Source organism: Pangasianodon hypophthalmus, chromosome 6 (assembly GCF_027358585.1).
Source record: "Pangasianodon hypophthalmus isolate fPanHyp1 chromosome 6, fPanHyp1.pri, whole genome shotgun sequence".
Classification (NCBI taxonomy): domain Eukaryota; kingdom Metazoa; phylum Chordata; class Actinopteri; order Siluriformes; family Pangasiidae; genus Pangasianodon; species Pangasianodon hypophthalmus.
Genome location: NC_069715.1, coordinates 2,762,562 through 2,781,626, shown reverse-complemented (window position 1 = coordinate 2,781,626; position 19,065 = coordinate 2,762,562). Strand labels below are relative to the sequence as shown.

The window sequence follows — 19,065 nt, the reverse complement described above, 5'->3', positions numbered from 1 at the left end:
TAGTTTTAATACAATTTTATTTGTATAGCGCTTTTAACAATAGACACTGTCACAATGCAGCTTTACAGAAAAATATAAACTCAGGATATTCATTTTAAATTTTAAGGTTTACGTTTGAGTTAAATTTTTACTTTTTAAATTAAAAGTTACATTTTAAGTTCGAATGAATGGGATAAAACTTTTCAGTTTGCTATTCGGAGGAAACACGACATGAACACAGTTGAAGATTAAACACTTGAAACACTTCTAAAAAAGTCATGAATTCAGCAATTTATCAGTCTTTTAGTGTGTGTGTGTGTGTGTGTGTGTAATAGTTTGTAACAGTCAAATGATTTTATTATGCCATGGATGAGATCTTATAAGAGATGATACAACACATTGCTCAAATCTAATAGTTTCATTGTCACGCTATCGATAGATATTACATTGAGCTAAAACTAATTGAGCTTTAGAAGAGAATATTTTACTCAGATTTTACTCACAAAGCCACCGAACGTTTAGTGATTTTTAGTTTCAATTCAATTTTATTTGTATAGCGCTTTTAACAATAGACACTGTCACAATATATAATCTCAGGATATACATTTTAAATTTTAAGGCTTAAGTTTGAGTTAAATTTTTACTTTTTAAAATTAAAAGTTAAATTTTAAGTTTGAATGAAAGGGATAAAACTTTTCTGTTTAACATGTTTGCTATTCGGAGGAACCACGGAATGAACACAGTTGAAACACATCTAAAAAAGTCATGAATTCAGCAATCTATCAGTCTTGGAGTGTGTGTGTGTGTGTGTGTGTGTGTGTGTGTGTGTAGCAGTCAAATGATTTTTATTATGCCATTGTGCCATGGATGAGATGTTATAACACATTGCTCAAATCTAATAGTTGCTATTGATAGATATTACATTGAGCTTTAGAAGAGAATATTTTACTCAAATTTTACTCACAAAGCCACATTTCATCTTTAAACACATTTCATTTTTATTACAAGATTTTTTTTGTACAGCCAACAGACAAAAAAGATGCATGACGGACACCTAAAAAGTGTATACAAAGGCAGTTGTAGAGCAGGAAGATCTAGTCCTGAAGATCAAGTCATCATGTTACATTTCCTCCACTCACACAGAGCATGACTGGGTATTGATGAGGTATTGATGAGGTATTGATGAGGTATTGATGGTGTCTCAGATGGTGTTGTGTAAGTTGACGCAGTCGCACACCCTGCTGCGGTCCAGGCTGGTGTTGAACGAGGTGTCCCGGGACATCCCACACACACCCAGGTGCTTGGAGAAAGCCTGAGACAGCGGGTGATACACACACGGGGACGACTCGAAGGTCGGGGGTCGAGATCCGTACTCGCTGGACGTGGTCCTGAAGAGAAGACGCTGAGTCATGGGTTTGGGCCCCGAGGAGGCTGATGGCTCCAGCATGCAGGAGAACACAGGGTTCCCAGGGTTCAGACATGGAGCATGGTGATCCTGCTCGGGTTCCTCAGTGTGGGACATTTTATCCTGAAAATCACATCCAAGAGCCGTTAGATCCTGAAGACGAAAAGCATGAGGTGCAATGAGGAAATCTGTAACAAATCAATAATATAAAAAGTCTATAAAAGCCTCAAACCTACCTTCATGGACAGCTGATACACTGCTGACACGAGGGCCTGTGTTGTAGGTGCGTTGCCTTGGCAACAGCAATTCTTTTGTTGTTGTAGTTACGCTCCTTAACAAGGGTGGTCCTTTATATAAAATTACCTATTTTTTAATTTTTTTAGCAGTTGTGAAAAACAAGGAATAAATAAATAAATAAAGAAAAAATAATAATAATAAAAAAAATAATAAACAGCGTTGTTGAAGAGCTTTGGCTGAGGCACAAGACGTTACTATGGTAACAGCGACGTTTTCCGGAAGTCCGTATATGATTGGGCGCGATAGTGTAACAACTAATTGTCATATAAATATATATTTTTATTTTTTTATATATATAAAAAGAATAATGTTATCGTTGCAGGGTGTTATATTTTCATACGTAAAGGTTTTCCATACTCTATAATCTAATATCTAATAAATAAAATAAAAACCAAAATAAAAACAAAACAAAATTGTTTGTACTTCCGTGGAGTGGAGATTTGATTATAATTTGATTATTCTTAATAAAAAAAAAAACTTGATGAAATAACGCATTCTGAGAGAAACTCACAAATGTCAATCCAACACGAACTACACTTCCTAGCGCGTCACTTCTGTTGCATTCTGGGAGTTGTAGTAAATTCGGTCACGGAGAGCGTTTGACGTCATGCAGCGGAGTTTTTAAAAAACTACATCTCCCATGATGCGTGGGAGAGTCGTATTGTTATTGTTGTTGGTCGCGCTCTCAAAGGCAGTGTTGATGTTTTGAGGCGTGTAACATCGAAGAGAGAGAGAGAGAGAGAGAGTCTCTTTGCACCGAGGACATTTTCTTTCCTTCCTTCCTGCTGTGGATAAAGATAATATCTATCTTTAGAGGTAACGCTAACATCATGTTTGGACATTTTATGATCACGTGCTTGTAGAAATGAACGCGTTTGTGCGCTGATGCACTTTTACTGCAAGGCTTTGCGGTGTTTGGGGGAAACAGCTGATCTGCAGCTCTTGTAGTCTGCAGCCTGCAGTTTCCTGAGGCTGGATGATTACAGGATTAGCTGTGTGTGTGCAGGCCTGCACTCCGTCTTTCAGCTCTTTTACAGCTCAGAATTGTCGATGATTGATGATGGTCGATGGCGCAGTTACAGATCTCACAGATGGCAGCACTTAAATATTTTCATTTGTGCTAAAAATGAACTGACATGCCATAATTTAACGCTAGCTTGTCATAACAATACATTAAGATGCAAATATTCAGCACAAAATTGTGTTTTTGGAAAAAAAAATACATTCTCTTCTTGAGTTTGGTTACTATAGCAACACATTAGTCACATTAATATAATTAATTTAAATGTTTAATCTTTCTGTTTGCTTAAATAATGATATGTAATGTTTGGTTTTAAGTTTTTAAGCTAACTCTGGTATCTAGGAGTCTCTAAGGAAAAGTTAAGAGCTAGCTATTTTTGCCGGGTGCTGTGAATCAGTGTGTTATCGCGATATTTGCTCTGGTTTATACAGCGATACAGTGAAGTATCGCGATACTTGCGCTGTCTGTGTAATAGCAGGTGTATTACATAGGAATGTAACTTCACTGCAGGAGTTGTAGTGCATGGTCGGATTTCATGAGTCCTGCAGATATGCAGTCCTGAATATGAAATGACTTCATGTTTAATATAAAGTGGACTATAAAGAGTATAAAATTCATTATTTGGTCATTTAAAAGGCGCAGTATAAGGAGCAGGAAGCCATTTTGGATTGTGATTTATGAAAACAAAGAAAGGCAGATCTACCTAACAGATATATAAAGTGGTTAATTCAGTAAAATTATGATATGATAGTTACCGAGAAACCGCAAAGAAGCGTAAACTTTGTAAGGTCTGACTGTTACAAAGCGCTGACACTGGAGACTCCTTCCATAAACGTTCAATAAACACATTTCTCCTTACAGAAAACGTCACCACATCAACAATTTTTTTTTTGTTTATGCGGAGCGTCTGCTGTATAACATGATCTGTTGCTATGGAAACGATGCTCATTTTGATATAAACCTTTGATTTGCGGCTGCGCTACCGTCAGAGCTGCTGTTATAGAAAATTAATCAACACAGCTTCAAATTCTGACCAATCAGAATCCAGGATCCAGTAGCGCTCTGGGTTAATGCGTAACGTCACTACAGATGTCACATTTAGGTTCATTGTTGTGAACTCGTCAGCGTTCGGTTCACACAAGTGCAGCTGTGACTCATCAGTAAAAAGAAACAGCACAGAGTGATCAGAGCTGAGCCGGCTTTCTGCATCCTCTTGTGTTAAATCACACTACAGTGCTCTCTGATACTGATGCAATTGACCTGTAACAGCCTTGTAGGCCTTTTTTTTCTGCAAAGAAGCGCATTTACCTTTTCCTAAACACAGGGACAAATCTTTAAATGCTCACTTTAAACATGATGTGATTACTTTTTAGGTTAAGTGTATAATTATATTGTAAATCAGTAGTCATAGTGTGTATTTATACATTTAAGCACAGAGTGGAGCTACAGTATCATCCACATCACTTCCAACTTCCTGGTACAGTTACACTTTAAAGTTTTGGAGGCGGGGCTTAAAGAGGAGGCGGAGTCATATCAACCTGCAGTGAGTACGTTTTTTTTTTTTTTTTTTTTTTTTAATTTCCGCTGCTGTAACATTTCACTCTCTGTTCATTAGAGGTGTTGAACTCATTTTAGATCATGTTGAAATGTTGATGTTGATTGGGCTGGACCAAAAAAAAAAAAAAAAAAAAACAGCTTAGTGACCAATAACACATCAGGAAAACATCCAGATTTAACGTACTGTATCTGTATCACCTACAAAAGAGACGAACTGTCTGAAATTCTTTACGGAAAAAAACTAATTTGCACAATATAGCTCATTATATGGACGTTGAGGAAAATCTGTATAGTTTGCGAAATTATTTACAAATAAAAGAACGTAAAAATAGTAATAAAAGTGTTAATAGTAATAAAAGTATTCACGCCCGTTGTGGTGAAACCTCTGAATCGATTCTTCTGGAAAGAGACACGGTTACAGAGTCAAATTCTTAACGAAGAATTACATCATGAGCGCATTTTGTCAGTAGCTGAGATTCTTGCTCTGTTTCGCCCCCTAGTGGAATAACACGAGCTAGCTCTTTATCCAAAATTTTTAATTCAGTTACACAGATGTTCTACACAAAGAATTTAATCCAGAACTCAGATCATAAATTCATTTGGTGGGCCGAGGTTCAGATGACTCCGCCCCTTTGACCCCGCCTCTCAAAGTTTAAATGGCGTAATTGCACCAGAAAGTTTTGTTTGTGTTTATAGATGACAGGAAGTCTGGTTGTGTCAGAAACTCCAACTCTGAAGAACTGGATGTGCTTAGAGGTTGAAATTTACACCAGACACTACACCGTGGGCAAAACTCGATCTTCTGAGCTGCACCTCTAATAAAACGCTTTGCAGCTGCACCTGTGATTGTTTTCTTCCATCCTGCTTTCTCTGGAACCCCCTCCTGGCTTTATTTCTGCGTAATCATTTACCAGCCTGGGCCGTTTGGCATGACATTATCATCGGAGCGCACGGAGCACGTGCCATAAACACGGCTTTAATGCCCACAGATGTGAACAGACTCATTTTCATAAGCAAATGCGCTCACAAAAGTCACTGAGACGCTGCTTTGTGTTTTTTTTTCCGTAGCTCCGAGGCTTGTTTTTCACTCGGTGTCAGAAAGCTCAAGTGACATGTCAGAAAGCTCAAGTGACACCGAGTCCTCATGCGGATGGACTGTCATCAGCAACGAGGTGAGTCTTTAATGATAATAATAATAATAATAAAACACAAATTCTAATCTGATTAATTCTCATTCTCATCCATGTGAAAGCACTTTCTCTACTTCAGCATTTGTAAAGAATAAAACACTGCATCAAGTGCTGCTACAGGAAAATAATCAACAACGTGGAGTTACTGTTGCCACCCTGAAGTTGATTATTTTCCAGTAACACTAAATCCCAAAGTGTTTTATTCCTCTTATACCACAATGATTTGCTAACGATTAAAATTTTTTAATTTGACAATGACCGACATGTCGTTCTTTTTATCCATTTATAGTTACATTTCATATCGTGGAACATCCGTGAAACAAGCTAGTTCCTGTTCTCACTTACGTTATAGCAGCTATAAACTCTCTTTTCTCTTTCTCATGAAGTTAATAAGACAAAAAAAAAACGCAGCTTGTCATGTTAACACCTCCTGACCAATCAGAATCCAGAATTCAACATTTCTTAATGTTTTTGAACTTTTATTTACCCCCCACAGGCCCGTAACATGACGCTTGTTTTTTTTGCTTTATATTCCAATTCGAAAATAATCTGCATTTATTCATTTAAACTTTTTTTTTTTTTTAATATATTTTACACACCTCATGACCGAGCTTATTGAAATGCGTGTGCTGTGTGGTGTTTTCTGTAGGGCTCAGACATCGAGACTCTGGGTCCCGACATCGGGGCGGATTATGAGCCAGACGAAGCAGCTGGAGCTTCTGCATCTGGGGAGCAGCCCGTTTCTGTACGAGGTAGCGCTCCAGATGTTGTGCTCACATCGTTATAAAGTGGATCACCAGCTTTCTGTAAAACAGTAAAATCTTGAGCCATCAGAAATGTCTCAGAAACAGTGAAGTGTTTGCATTCATGCATAAGAATCTTTAACGTTGATGTAATCAGTAGCATCTTGACAAACTTGATCGACTCGTCCTAAACGTGTTTGCAGCCGAGGATGCAGAGGCAGTGGAACAATCCTCTTTGGACGTTACGATTAAAGAGGACGAGACGGAGCTGGAAGCTGAGTCTGGACAGCAAGTACGGTCTGATTCATAAAGCATCAATTGTTCTAGACCAGTACAGCATCTCAGCTTGTTCTGTGCTTACTTCATAGTGCGCCGTTCAAGGTGTTGTTCAATTCTCAGTGGGTAAATTATATTCCCTGTAACACTGAGGTGGACAAATACATTCATTAGCTCACCCTATCCATGATTTAATGGCCTGGAAACATAATTGCTGAGCCTAAAAAGTGGAAACTAATGTAAAATAGTAACATAGGATCAGCTAGTTAGCTAGTTAAATGCTTTAAAACAGACTAAATGCTGGCTGTTAACTACACATTCGCAAGATGGCTGCCACGAATATCCTGCGGTCGTTTGCCACGCTGTGACGCGGCCGCATTGTGCAATATCAACGTAAATAGTGGAGGCAGTATAGCACCATGTGACACAGCATCGCCAACTGACTAAACAAACAGACGTCGTGTCTCTAATCGCATACTTGGGTACGGTTCTAGACCGTTACTGAGTACTATTATACTGAGTGTTTGAATTTTCCAAACCTCTTAAACTTGAGATACAGATCATGACAACAATCACAACAATGGCAGAAAGTTGTTATGAAAGTCTGTGCATGAAATGGTTAAACGTTACAGTTCGACTTAGAAACCAGACGGACAGGGACGTCTAGCCTAGCGTCTCGACATGGCTTTTAATCCTTCCGATGTACGTAAGCGAGTATGTGAACAATGCTGCTCGTGTAGCAGCTGCGTGCGCACTCATACACCTGGTTAAAGTGAAGTATGTTCGCACCTTAACGGGAAAGAAACATGTTTATGATCTAATCCTGCTGCACGCTGGGAAAGAACTCTTCCTGAATCACTCATGTTGCAGCTTTAGCAGTAGCTATAGTTTAATTTTTCAGTTCTGTTCTAACAGTTTTACGTAAACTAGGCTTCACTGATGCGCGTGTTCATCTCTCCAAGTTAAATCAACAAGCAGAAAAAAGCTACAAATAAAAAAAACCAAGCTATTTATAACCTTCTAATTCAAATCTAAAATCAACTCTCACTATGCTGAGAATAGTGTCCAGGACACATCTATCTCTCTGTGTGTGTGTGTGTGTGTGTGTAGGCAGGAAAGGAGGCAGGTCAAGAGGACCACGTGCATCTCTGCTCCTCCAGTGATCACTCTGACATCGTCACCCTCGGCGACTCCAGGGAGGCAGAGCTCGGGGTGTGGGAGGAGCCTGTCGCTAGGGAGGACGAGGAAACGGGGAACGAGGAGCTCTACCTGGGGACGTCGTCAAGCAGCCAGTACACGTTCAGTGCTGCAGAGACAAGTGAGTCTCACACACACACACACACACCTATACACCAAACCCCAAGCCTCCGTAAGCTGTTTAAGACCTAAACCCTTTGAACCCAGAGAAGTGCTATCAGCCATCTAGATGGAAATGGTGAGCAGTTCCCCCAAAGCAGATCTCTTTTTCTGCAAATTATTGATACTAAAGGAGAAAGTGTGTGCCTGGTATTGTCAAGCTACATCAGAATTATTCAGTCAACACATTTAAAGAGATCTGGAGTGATTTGTTGTCTCAGAATATTTTTTATGTACAAGACATCTTTATCAGATGGATATATCTCATCTTTGTGTTTGGCTAACTAGAGCTAGAATCTTTTTTTCCCCCATTTTTTTTAATCCTCACTTTGGTCACCTGCCCGATTCCCACCCATCATTGGACAGATGCATTATCTGCCCTCTTCCACATACATGAGCTTACAGTTGCCCACGATTGGCTAGTGTCCCTGTGATTGACAGGTGAGAGAGTGTATGCCCCTCCCACCCAGACAACATGGCCGATCTTGCTCTCTTGGCTCCCAGGTACAGAAGACTGTGGCATCAAACTCGCCATCTCAACTTACTAAAAACTTCCTTCTACTTCTTTGTTGTTCGTTGTTGACTAAATAAAAGCTCTTCAGGGCCTGAAACAATCACATGGCTACGCCAAGCAGCAGCTCCGACATAAGCAACTTGTGCACATTTAATAACATTGCTTTAATAGCATTTAGCATATTTATTACGCTGCACACGCTTAATAACAGTAATTATATTTCAGTCTTTATCTATGCTAGTTCACCTAGCTAGCTAGTGTCATATTAGAATAACAAGACAGACACTAAAGAAGTTTAATCACAAAATAACATCACTGTAGTCGAAAAGATCTTTGAAACTTTAATGTTAGCATAAATACACAGATCTGAGGAGATCTAGCCGCTAATTAATTCTCAAACCGAGTACGCAAAGATGCAGACATTTTCATCTTGTTTTTATTTTTACGTTTACATTTACAGCATTTATCAGCATCGTACATTTTAAGCAGAAGGATGAATTATTATTCAGTCATCATTTATTTTGTGGAATGAAAAAAAAAGCCGCTGAACATTTTCCATCGAAGTTTTCTCATCAGTGAAAGTGCAGTAATGATGTAAAAAAGGTTCGATGTCTATTTTAGAACGATTATCTTACAAAGTTTATTCCGTGAGAACACACGAGTGACGTCAGACGTAGATTTGACAAAACCTTTGTTAAGGCTCAGAATCTGTAAACGTGTCCTGATATTCCCAAAATGGAAAACAAAGTGGAATTTGGTACATGTGGAGATTTCCATATAAACATGTGGAGCCTTTTCCCCTTCTTTTGATGCGTGTGATTGTGTATTAATATGAGAATGGAAATAAAGCCGCAGTGATGGTTCTCTGTGTGACGGCAGCAGACTGGCTGAGGAGCACACGGGCGATTTGTAGGAGCTTCAGATGCTTTACGCAGCAGCTGCACACCATCCCCTGTCTCTCAGGTGCTGTGTGTGTGTGTGTGTGTGTGTGTGTGTGTGTGTGAGAGAGAGAGTGAGAGTGAGAGGGTGGGTGTGTGCTTGGATCTTGAGCAACGTGGCATAACATCCTGTGACATTACCACAGCTGATGAAACCTCCAGAGAGAGAGGGAGAGAGAGAGAGAGAGAGAGAGAGAGAGAGAGAGAGAGAGAGTGAGTGTGTGTGTGTGTGTGTGTGCATGTCGATGTGGAATAAACAGGTTCTGCCACATCAGTGTAATGAAACTTTCAGCCAATGGCCTTAGTGCACATTACTGATAGTGTCTTCCAGCATGCTGTGTGTGTGTGTGTGTGTGTGTGTGTGTGTGTGGGAAATGCCACAGGAAAGCTGATGACCTTGCTGTGTTGTGGCTCTTAACATACAGTTGTTTGAGTGTGTGGGAATGAATTAGCGAGCTTATCACCGAGAGTTTATCTCTCCACGCTCCCGCTGTAGCGCGCTGCGAAACTGGATCACACCTGATGATGTTTCTTGAAAACTCGGACGTGATCCAGTTCTAGTAAAATTAAATTTCAGTAAAATCCAATAAATCCATAAATTCCACTAAAATCCAGAAAATTCCATATAATGTCTGTATACAATGCATAATATTTTAATATGTACTATATACAGACTGGATTTTCTGGATTTTACTGAAATTTAATTTTACTAGAACTGGATCATGTCTGATTTTTCAAGAAACATCATCAGGTGTGTTTTTTATTGGATTGTTCTGAAATTTATGAAGGATTTATTGGATTTTACTGAAATTTATGAAGGATTTATTGGATTTTACTGAAATTTATGAAGGATTTATTGGATTTTACTGAAATTTATGAAGGATTTATTGGATTTTATTGAAATTTATGGGGGATTTATTGGATTTTATTGAAATTTATGAAGGATTTATTGGATTTACTGGAATTTAATATGCATTTATTGGTGTTTTACTGAAATTTAATATGGATTTATTGGATTTTATTGAAATTTATGAAGGATTTATTGGATTTTATTGAAATTTATGAAGGATTTATTGGATTTTACTGAAATTTATGAAGGATTTATTGGAGTTTTACTGAAATGTAATATGGATTTATTGGATTTTACTGAAATTTATGAAGGATTTATTGGATTTTACTGAAATTTATGAAGGATTTATTGGATTTACTGGAATTTAATATGCATTTATTGGAGTTTTACTGAAATTTAATATGGATTTATTGGATTTTACTGAAATTTATGAAGGATTTATTTACTAAAATGTATGAGGGATTAATTGGATTTTACTGAAATTTATCAGGGACTGCATTACCCCTCTAATACAGATAAGACGCTGGTGGAAAAATCTTTTTTGCCTAGCAATAACAGTTTTGTCCATGTGCCTCCTAATGCCAGTCCCGATTTCTGTCAAGCAGAAATTAGACATCATGTTTTAGCTATCATGTGATGAAACAGCACAGCTGTGGGTTTCTCAAACACACACGATGGATGAATAATATGAGCTGGTTTGGAAATAAATGGTTTGGATGTGATTGGACCTTTTTTAATTAAATATAAAGTGTGTCACTGTTCATTATAAAGATTGTTGTAGACTTGTTCTCTGGTTTGTCTCGTTGCATTAGTGTTGTACATTAGCGTCAGTTGTGGTTTCTAAATTTAAGCTGAATTCCTTTTTCATTAGTCTTTTAGTGATCACATTTCTACAAAAAAATGTGAAGAGCAGGATGTGTATACAGTCACACAGCGATCACACTCGGGTTCCAGGGCGTCCGAGTGAACGAAGCGATTCGACTCTGAATCGACTCGACTGCGGGAAGTGAATCAAACCAGCCGTGTGTTTTGGTTTGCAGGGTTTTGTTTTTGGACAGAGCAGTAGTGCTGCAGAAATGCTGTGTCTTCTGGACATTTGCACTGATGAGCAAATAAACTGTCTGTGTGACTCACAAAATATCTTAAACGAGTTATTTATATAATAATCGACTCATTTATTGAGCACCGGCTCCATGTCCTGCGTGTTCTGGTCATTTATTTGCACTTGGTGTAGGTTTCTTTAGCTTTAGAGTTTTACAAGGGCGTTTTTAGTTCTACACTCCTCTCAGCGAACATTTACTATTTTTTTTTTATTCAGTTGTGATTATTTTTCACTCTTAAACATGACGTAAGCCCCTTAATGTTTTCCCTGTTCTGGATTTGCTCATTTCTGTAACACAAACAGCCTGTTGTTCGGCCTTGCACGTTGGAATGGGTTGTGTTTATAGTAATGACGTGATTGCTGTGTGTGTGTGTTTTGTCATTCCTCAGCTAATGTGTTTTCACTGCTGTGACGTTTCCAGTTTTCCCAGCGGAGTGCGCCGCACGCAGAGGCTCCAGCAGCACCAGCACTGAGGACGAGGATGCCGAGACGAAGGCCAGCCCGGGGGTGGTTCGGAGGCGCAGGCTGAGGAGGAACACGACTGGCTCTGAGCCGGACGAGCAGAAGGAGAAAGAGGAGGTGAAACACGCAGCGTTATATTTCCTCAGTCCCAGTACTTTAGAGTCACATGACCTCACGACTAAAACAAATACCTCTAAACAGTAAACTCTGCAGTAAAGACTCCAGAGTTTTGGAAACACTATAACGATGCTTTTGAGCATTTATAACGTCTTTATGAATGTTTTGGGAATATTAGCAGATTGGTTAAACTTTGTAGCCAAACATTTACGGCTGATTTATACTTACATAGCATGAGCGTGAACACTAGGAGGCAGCGTCACACGAACTGAACCAGAATTTACAGAAAAACTAAATTTCTCTGAGCCAAAAACAGTTTTTCATGGTAAGAAAAATAAACAGAAGAAGGCAGCACGGGTGTCACTTTGTTTTGAAAAGGGCTGATGGGGGAAAAAAAAAAAAAAAAAAAGAATTAAAAAAAAAAAAGTTTTCAGGTAAGCAATTATAAACCCACTCAGGTGAAGCATTTACACTCGTCTGTGTTCAGCAGCATCAAGTGAATCATGTACTGAAGCACTTCAGCTAGTGTTTAAATCCACAATTCTTCATTGTTTTTTACATTTGAGCTGCTACACTGTTTGCTACGTCTTTACTCTCAGTACATTAGAAGAAACCAGAAAATAATCCTGCAGGATGAAACTAGCCGTTATAACGAACTACAGCCACTTTAAATCCTCACACGTTATATCCACACATGCTATAGTATGATTTATTGGTTATGATTGTATTTTTCTATAAATAAGTCCATTATAGAATAATGTGATCGTATCGCAGTGTGTGACGCAAACCTGAAACGCAGTGTGTAAAACCTGACCTACTCACTCGTGCTGTTCATTTATAGCTGTCCATGAGACAGTTTTATCACAGAGGAGACATTTTATTAAAGATTCAAACACTGCTGAGATTTTTATTTATTTTTTTTAAGAAAGTGTTTTTAGAAAAGTGCTGAAGGCGATAAGGGTTTACACTTGAGGTGTATTTGGAACAACGTCACTCTGAACTCCTTGAGAAGTGGCACAAAGTCTCGCCATGAAGAAACCGAACGCACGTCCCTGTCGTTGGTCTGAAAGTTGGTTGACGCACAGCACCGAAAATACGCACGACAGCTTCTCGAAGGACTGCACTACACGTTACGCTTACCCATAAACCCCCTCTCTGTGTCGCAACACAAACACACAAATGTATAAACACTTCCTTCTAGAAGAAAAGACGCTCTGTGTGTGTGTGTGTGTGTGTGTGTGTGTGTGTGTAGGATGGACATGATGGTCAGGAGGAGGAAGAGGAGGAGGAGGTGGTGGTGGAGGCTGAGGAGCAGCGAGAAGCTCGCATCCAACGTCAGAGACAGAACAGCGGAACCCTGAACAAGTGCATCCTCCTCGCCCTCGTCATAGCCATCAGCATGGGCTTCGGGCATTTCTACGGTGAGGACAGGGCTTAGCGTTCTTCTTCATCTTCATCTTCATCATCATCATCAGTTCTTCTTCTTTTTTTTATTATTAAATCTCATTGCCCGTCTACAGAAGTCTTGTGTCTCCAGAATGTTCTGCTAACACGCTGGGGCAATTCCAGATGAGCTGCATCTGGTCATGTGACCTTTTATTTTTATTAAAAAGCAGACAGATGATATTTCTTAAAGTAGTACAGAAATACAGCAGTTTATCAGTGTCAAGGATGTGACATCACACTGTATTTTTATTTTTAATTTATTTATTTTTTGGCAGATGATACATTTTGATCAATCTCTCAATTTTATATTATATATTAAGTATAATTTAAAAAATCATAATACAGTATATCGCTGTCAGATATCTAGCGTTGATGATGTGACAGTTTTACATTAACAGCCTGGAAATCATAAAGATGTGTAAATTAAAGTTAATGCTGATTTACGTAATTAATTTGTTTTATTGACAAATATAAAACAGCTAAAATAGTTTTAGCATTTTAGCATTTTATGATTTGCCTTAATTTTTCTGGCATATTAGCGTTATATTGTTTTAATTATTGTAATTGTACACATTTATACATGTTATTATTTATTTTATATTGTTATTTTTGTTATTCTGTTATAATTTATTACATTTTTGTTATTTGCCTATTTCACTATTTTATTTTTTAATCTTTGTTTCACTATTTCTGTTTTTTTTTTTAAACTTAACACTACATTGCACTTTTAAATGTATGAAAGGTGCTATATAAATAATACACTGTATATAATAATTTAATTTTTTTTATTAATGTTAATCATATCTTTAGTGTTTTTTTTTATCATTTAAAATTTTTTTTAGACTATAAAGAATTATTATTATTATTATTATTATTATTATTACAATAAACTAAGTATGAATGACGTTATACAGGGTTAATAACGATTTTTGTTTGTTTGGCCCTCGGTGCTGTTTGACAGGCACGGTGCAGATCCAGGAGAGGCAGCGGCTGGTGGAGAAGACTCGAGTGAACGAGCTGAGCGACATCAGCAAGGTGTGAAAAACGTTTCTCCTTATTCTGCTACTCGTTCTGAGTCTCCTACTCCTGCTGATCTGTACATCTTCATCTCTCCGTCTGTCCTGATTCATGACTCGATGAGTTGAGAAGTGTGGAGAGGAGCGGTTCCTCAGGACTGGAGCTGAGAACCACTGTACTGTTTTCATTCTCACAAGATTATTTAAAGGAGTTCATGCTTTATCATGCTTGTAATCTAATACACTGAGATGTGCTAATATGCTCACACTGGGATAACATTATCAGTACCAGTTGAACACTTCACATAAAAAAAAAAATCACTGTGAAATGGTTCCTGTTCACGTATCTGTACAGTCAGCTCCAGAATTATTGGTACCCTTGGTAAAGAGTATGAAAAATGAAAAAGGTTAGCATTTGAGTCTCACAGCTCCAGGGTTCCACCCTGAGCTGGAGTGACTGTCCGGGCGGAGTTGTGCACGTTCTCCCTCAGTCCATGTGGGCTTCCTCTGGGTTCTCCGGTTTCCTCCCACCTGCTAAAAACATGCCAGCAGGTGGATTGGCTTCGCTAAATTGCTCCTAGATGTGAAACTGTGTGTGAATGGTGCCCTGCTCTGGACTAGCATCCCATCCAGGGTGTATTCCCATCCTGCGCCCAGTGTTCCCGGGATCCGGATCCGGATCCAGATCTGGACCCAGCGTGAACCTGAGCAGGATAAAGCATTTACTGTAAATCAATGAAATTTACTTTAATTAAAGTTTGGACTCCTCCTATATTTACAGCATGAGATTAAGCACAAAGATTTTTTTTTCCATAACCTTTTTCCCCCATAACGCATCTACACCAAGGGTGCCAATAATTCTGGAGCTGACAAGTGTGTGTATGTACACTCCAATTAGTTTGGTGCATATAGCATTGAAAGTCCTTTCAGCAAAAGACAAACAAATCAAAATCTCTTCATAAAGTGAGCAAGACTTCAGCATGTGAACATTGTAAGAGCATCGTTTCACCACGGTTTGAAACGTACAAGTGCTGGAACGTTGGCGTCTCTTCTGCATGCCATCTCTGGTGAACTTTGTTACAGTTTCAGTGGCTTCTTTCTCAAACTTTCTCTCTCTAATTTCATCCTTGATGCACTATTCTGGAACTTGGGTAGCATTAACTTCCTGGCCTTGGTGTTAACTTGTTGAAATAGGTGAAGGGGAAGAGTTTGATAAGGAGTATTTCTTAATCTTAAATCAATACTTGACATTAAAGATAATTATATTTGACCACAACCCATTTCTCAATTCCGATATTATCCAATTTGAATGGTTAACATCATCTGGTTAGATCTTTCCGACTCTTAATTAAAGCATATCTGTGTGCATTCAGGATGTGGTTGAGAGTCTGAAGGATGATCTAGAGGAGAAGCAAGACATGGTGATGTCCCTGACAGGCATTATGGATAAGATTACCAAAGAGAATCAGCATCTCAGAGCCAGAGAGGCTGAACTACAGGTAAATGCCTTTTACCAGCCTCGATTATACACAAAACTCAGGGATTAGTTTGGATTAGTGAAATTGAAAGGCTGCTCCAACAAATTTCACCACTGATGTGTTTGATTGAAGTGTGATTGAGTTTAATTACACTTGGAGATACATCAGGTTAAGTGGTTCAACCTGATTTTACGTATTAAACACAGGCTCAGAGGCAAGATTTACTCGCACAGCTTCAGCAGGCCAAGAGTGAGATGGATTCTCGTCAGAAGCACCTTGCCTCAGAGAATCGGGTGCTGAAGAGCACTCTGGAACGAGAGGAGGCATCTCTCTTGGCCCTGCAGGACGAGCTCCGGCGTCTCCGGTCTCAGATCCGCGAGCTTGAGGAGAAAGGAGCTGGCGCTGACTCAATCCTCTCTGAAAACCAGCGCCTGAAGGACCACCTCCTGGAGGAGAAGCAGAGGATCCGGAGCTACCTCAGCCAGAAGGAGGCACTGATGGCAGAGGCTCAGGTGCTTCGGAAGGAGCTTGATAAGGAGAGGAAAGTGACAGATAAGCTGAGGGAGGAGCTGGAAGAGCTGAGCCAGCGAGATACTGGGATGCAAGGAGAAGGAGAGATTGATACCGAAACTGAGGAACTCCAGGCTCGACTTCGGGAACTGGAGAAGAAGCTGAGCTTTGAGCAGCAGCGTTCCGACCTGTGGGAGCGACTGTACGTGGAATCAAAGGAAGACAGAGCCAAAGGAGACACTCAACCCAAGACCAGGAAATCCAAAGAAGGCATGCTCGGGAAGGTCAAGGAGACGTTTGATGCAGTGAAGAACTCAACTAAGGAGTTTGTTCACCACCACAAGGAGCAGATCAAGAAAGCCAAGGAAGCCGTCAAGGAGAACCTTAGGAAGTTTTCAGACTCTGTCAAATCTACATTTAGGCATTTGAGGGACTCTACATCAAACGTGTTTGAGAGAATCCAAAGGCCACAGGACAAAAGATTCAATGAGAGGAAGGAAGCAAAAATGGAGCAGCAACAATTTCAGCAAGAGAGTTTCAAAGAACAACAAAACAAAAAACGTTCAGAGGAAGAACACTGGCAACAACACCGGCCCCTGCACCAACATCCTCGCAAATCCACAGTGGACTCCTCCTTCCAGGCAGACCACAACATGCGCAAACCAGGTGCCCAGAAGCAGCAAAGAACTATGGGATGCAAAGCTGCGCCTAAAGGATGCACTGGCGTCTTCGACTGCGCCTACCAAGAATCCATGAGCCTCTTCAACAAGGCCATGGAGCCCATAAGAGCGGACGAGTTCCACCAGCTCCTGCGCAGCTACCTGCAGCAGGAAGTGGGTCATTTCCATCACTGGAGGGAGCTCGATAGCTTCATTAACAGTTTCTTCCAGAACGGACTCTTTATTCATGATCAGATGCTGTTCACGGATTTTGTCAGCGGAGTAGAAGACTACCTGGTGGACATGGACGAGTACCAGGACAGGGATGACGATGTTTTTGAGGATCTGGATGATTACATATACAAGCACTTCTTCGGAGAGACTTACTCGGAACATAATGGTCATAATGGTCCAAGGTAAGAGTGTCTTATTTGTTCTTATGTTTTTTTGTTTTTTTTTCCAGCTGTAAGCATCTCCATCTAAGCCCTTAGCACACCGACCCAACATTTTTCAAGATCTCAAATGTTGGCAGGTGGCTATATTTCGAGTGCTCAGAAAAAGAATGTGAATGGGAAGGAACTTTCTAAAGACTTCCGAACAAATTCAGGTACGACGTTTGGGTTTGTCAAGTGTGTGTTTTGGAGAGTGTTGGGTTGCTGTGGTCTGGGCTTGTACATTGTTCACTGCATGTGTTCCTGCAACCGCTAAGCTCACCGCATTCCTCTCTATTACCTTTTAACCACTAGGTCTGAGACACAGTAGCTCCTGCATGTTGACAATTCCTTGCTGTGAGCGGCGTGCGAAGCTTTAGGGTAAAACCACATCTAAAAAAAAAAAAAAAAAAACTTGTGCTGTTTGTAAATTTGCAGTCGACCCTTTGAAGGCCCAGGGTCAAAGGTCAAACCGGAGCGGAAGTGCCAACAACAGCAGCAGCAACAGCAGCAGCAGCAGCAGCGAAAGCACCAGCAATCACGTCCTCTGCCTCCTCGAGACAGGAAGTGGGCCCGGTCGGGGCGCAGCTCCGGCAGACACTTTGCCGAAGTCAAAATAGAGCTCGGGCCCATGCCGTTCGATCCGAAATACTAGCAAACGTTTTCGATATTAGTTGTTTCTATTGTAGCTCTTAGATTTGAAAATAAAAGTGGCTGTTATTGCAAAACTGTTTGGAATAATGGTGCGTTCAGCTCATGTCAGCTCACAATTACGGTAACGTACATGACACCAAAAATGATATATTGTTAGAAAAGAATAGGAAACACCTCACACGTGTTAGAGTTAAATCGAGAGTAAACCCCGAAACCCTTTCGGTCGTTTTGTTTTTGACGTAACATCACAGTTTCACAACTTTTGAGAAAATTCTGACATGACATGAACGCACTATAAGACCAACGAACGCATCGCTTCCCTTTGCCTTCTCGCCCCAAATGTTGTGATTTTGCACAAATCTAAATGCTCTAAATGTTGAACGTTTTCTTGTTGTGTGTGTAACGCTAATCTGCGGCTAGGTTTCAGTGGAGTCAGTAGGCAAACACAGACGTTAATTAGCTAATAGTTACTGCAAGAAAACTATATACATAGTGATGTATGAAACAAAACGTTTGAGAATGCACTTAATTTAAATTAAGCACTGTGTGTTGGTAAGAGATAACAGTTTATTTGTAATAAATAGACTAATTTAATTGCGCACATTGTAATTAATCCTGCGTAGGACCAAATAATTAAGTCTGATCTACTGAGCTTTCGGCTGAAGCACACTGAACTGTGGATGACTTTTGTCGGCGTGTAGCTTGGTGTTCATTAAGTAACTTTACTGCTGCTAAATGTCAACACAGAGCAAAATGTTTGTTTCCATCCTGAGTGTGTTGTGTATTTCTCCTTTTGTTGTGTCTTGCTGGATAGCTTACATTCCAGTTGAAACGTTTTATTATTTTTTTTTTTAAATTGTCCAAAAAATTATAATTCTTTTTGTTTGCTGTTTTGCGGTTCATGGAAAAAAAACAAAATAAAATTGTTATTTTGCTTGACGTAAACTGTCTTCCTTCTGAAATGCACCTCGATAATTTAAAGCTGAAATAAAGAAATAGACGTAAACTGAATTTTTTTGGTGATTTGAAAGTTTTTTTCTTCTTATGTGATTGATTGATTGATT

General features: G+C 39.6%; 2 protein-coding genes across 13 annotated transcripts; one reads left to right on the top strand and one right to left on the bottom strand.

Annotated features, from left to right (window-relative positions):
- Window positions 1-653: 653 nt before the first annotated feature.
- On the bottom strand, window positions 654-1,843 carry LOC113534803 (piercer of microtubule wall 2 protein). 2 transcript variants are annotated; one of them, XM_026927772.3, is made up of 2 exons: window positions 1,621-1,843; window positions 654-1,537 (listed from the first exon to the last, which is right to left on the bottom strand). In XM_026927772.3, the coding sequence occupies exons 1-2, from the start codon at window positions 1,624-1,626 to the stop codon at window positions 1,181-1,183; spliced, it is 363 nt and encodes a 120-aa protein (XP_026783573.1). In that variant the 5' UTR covers window positions 1,627-1,843; the 3' UTR covers window positions 654-1,180. The 2 variants fall into 2 exon arrangements, with proteins under 2 accessions (XP_026783573.1, XP_034161347.1); XM_034305456.2 differs by having other exon boundaries at window positions 655-1,507.
- Window positions 1,844-2,349: 506 nt separating this feature from the next.
- ccpg1 (cell cycle progression 1) lies at window positions 2,350-18,940 on the top strand. Of its 11 annotated transcripts, none has more exons than XM_034305222.2 (14): window positions 2,350-2,497; window positions 4,134-4,245; window positions 5,328-5,431; window positions 6,099-6,201; window positions 6,396-6,484; window positions 7,579-7,786; window positions 9,218-9,301; window positions 11,650-11,807; window positions 13,060-13,228; window positions 14,215-14,288; window positions 15,643-15,768; window positions 15,954-17,332; window positions 17,449-17,523; window positions 17,786-17,840. In XM_034305222.2, exons 3-13 carry the CDS (start codon window positions 5,372-5,374, stop codon window positions 17,501-17,503), a joined length of 2,505 nt encoding a protein of 834 aa, XP_034161113.2. In that variant the 5' UTR covers window positions 2,350-2,497; window positions 4,134-4,245; window positions 5,328-5,371; the 3' UTR covers window positions 17,504-17,523; window positions 17,786-17,840. The 11 variants fall into 11 exon arrangements, with proteins under 11 accessions (XP_034161113.2, XP_034161112.2, XP_053090692.1 ...); XM_034305221.2 differs by having other exon boundaries at window positions 17,663-17,840; XM_053234717.1 differs by lacking the exon at window positions 17,449-17,523 and having other exon boundaries at window positions 9,221-9,301; window positions 17,786-18,940.
- The last annotated feature ends 125 nt before the right edge of the window (window positions 18,941-19,065 follow it).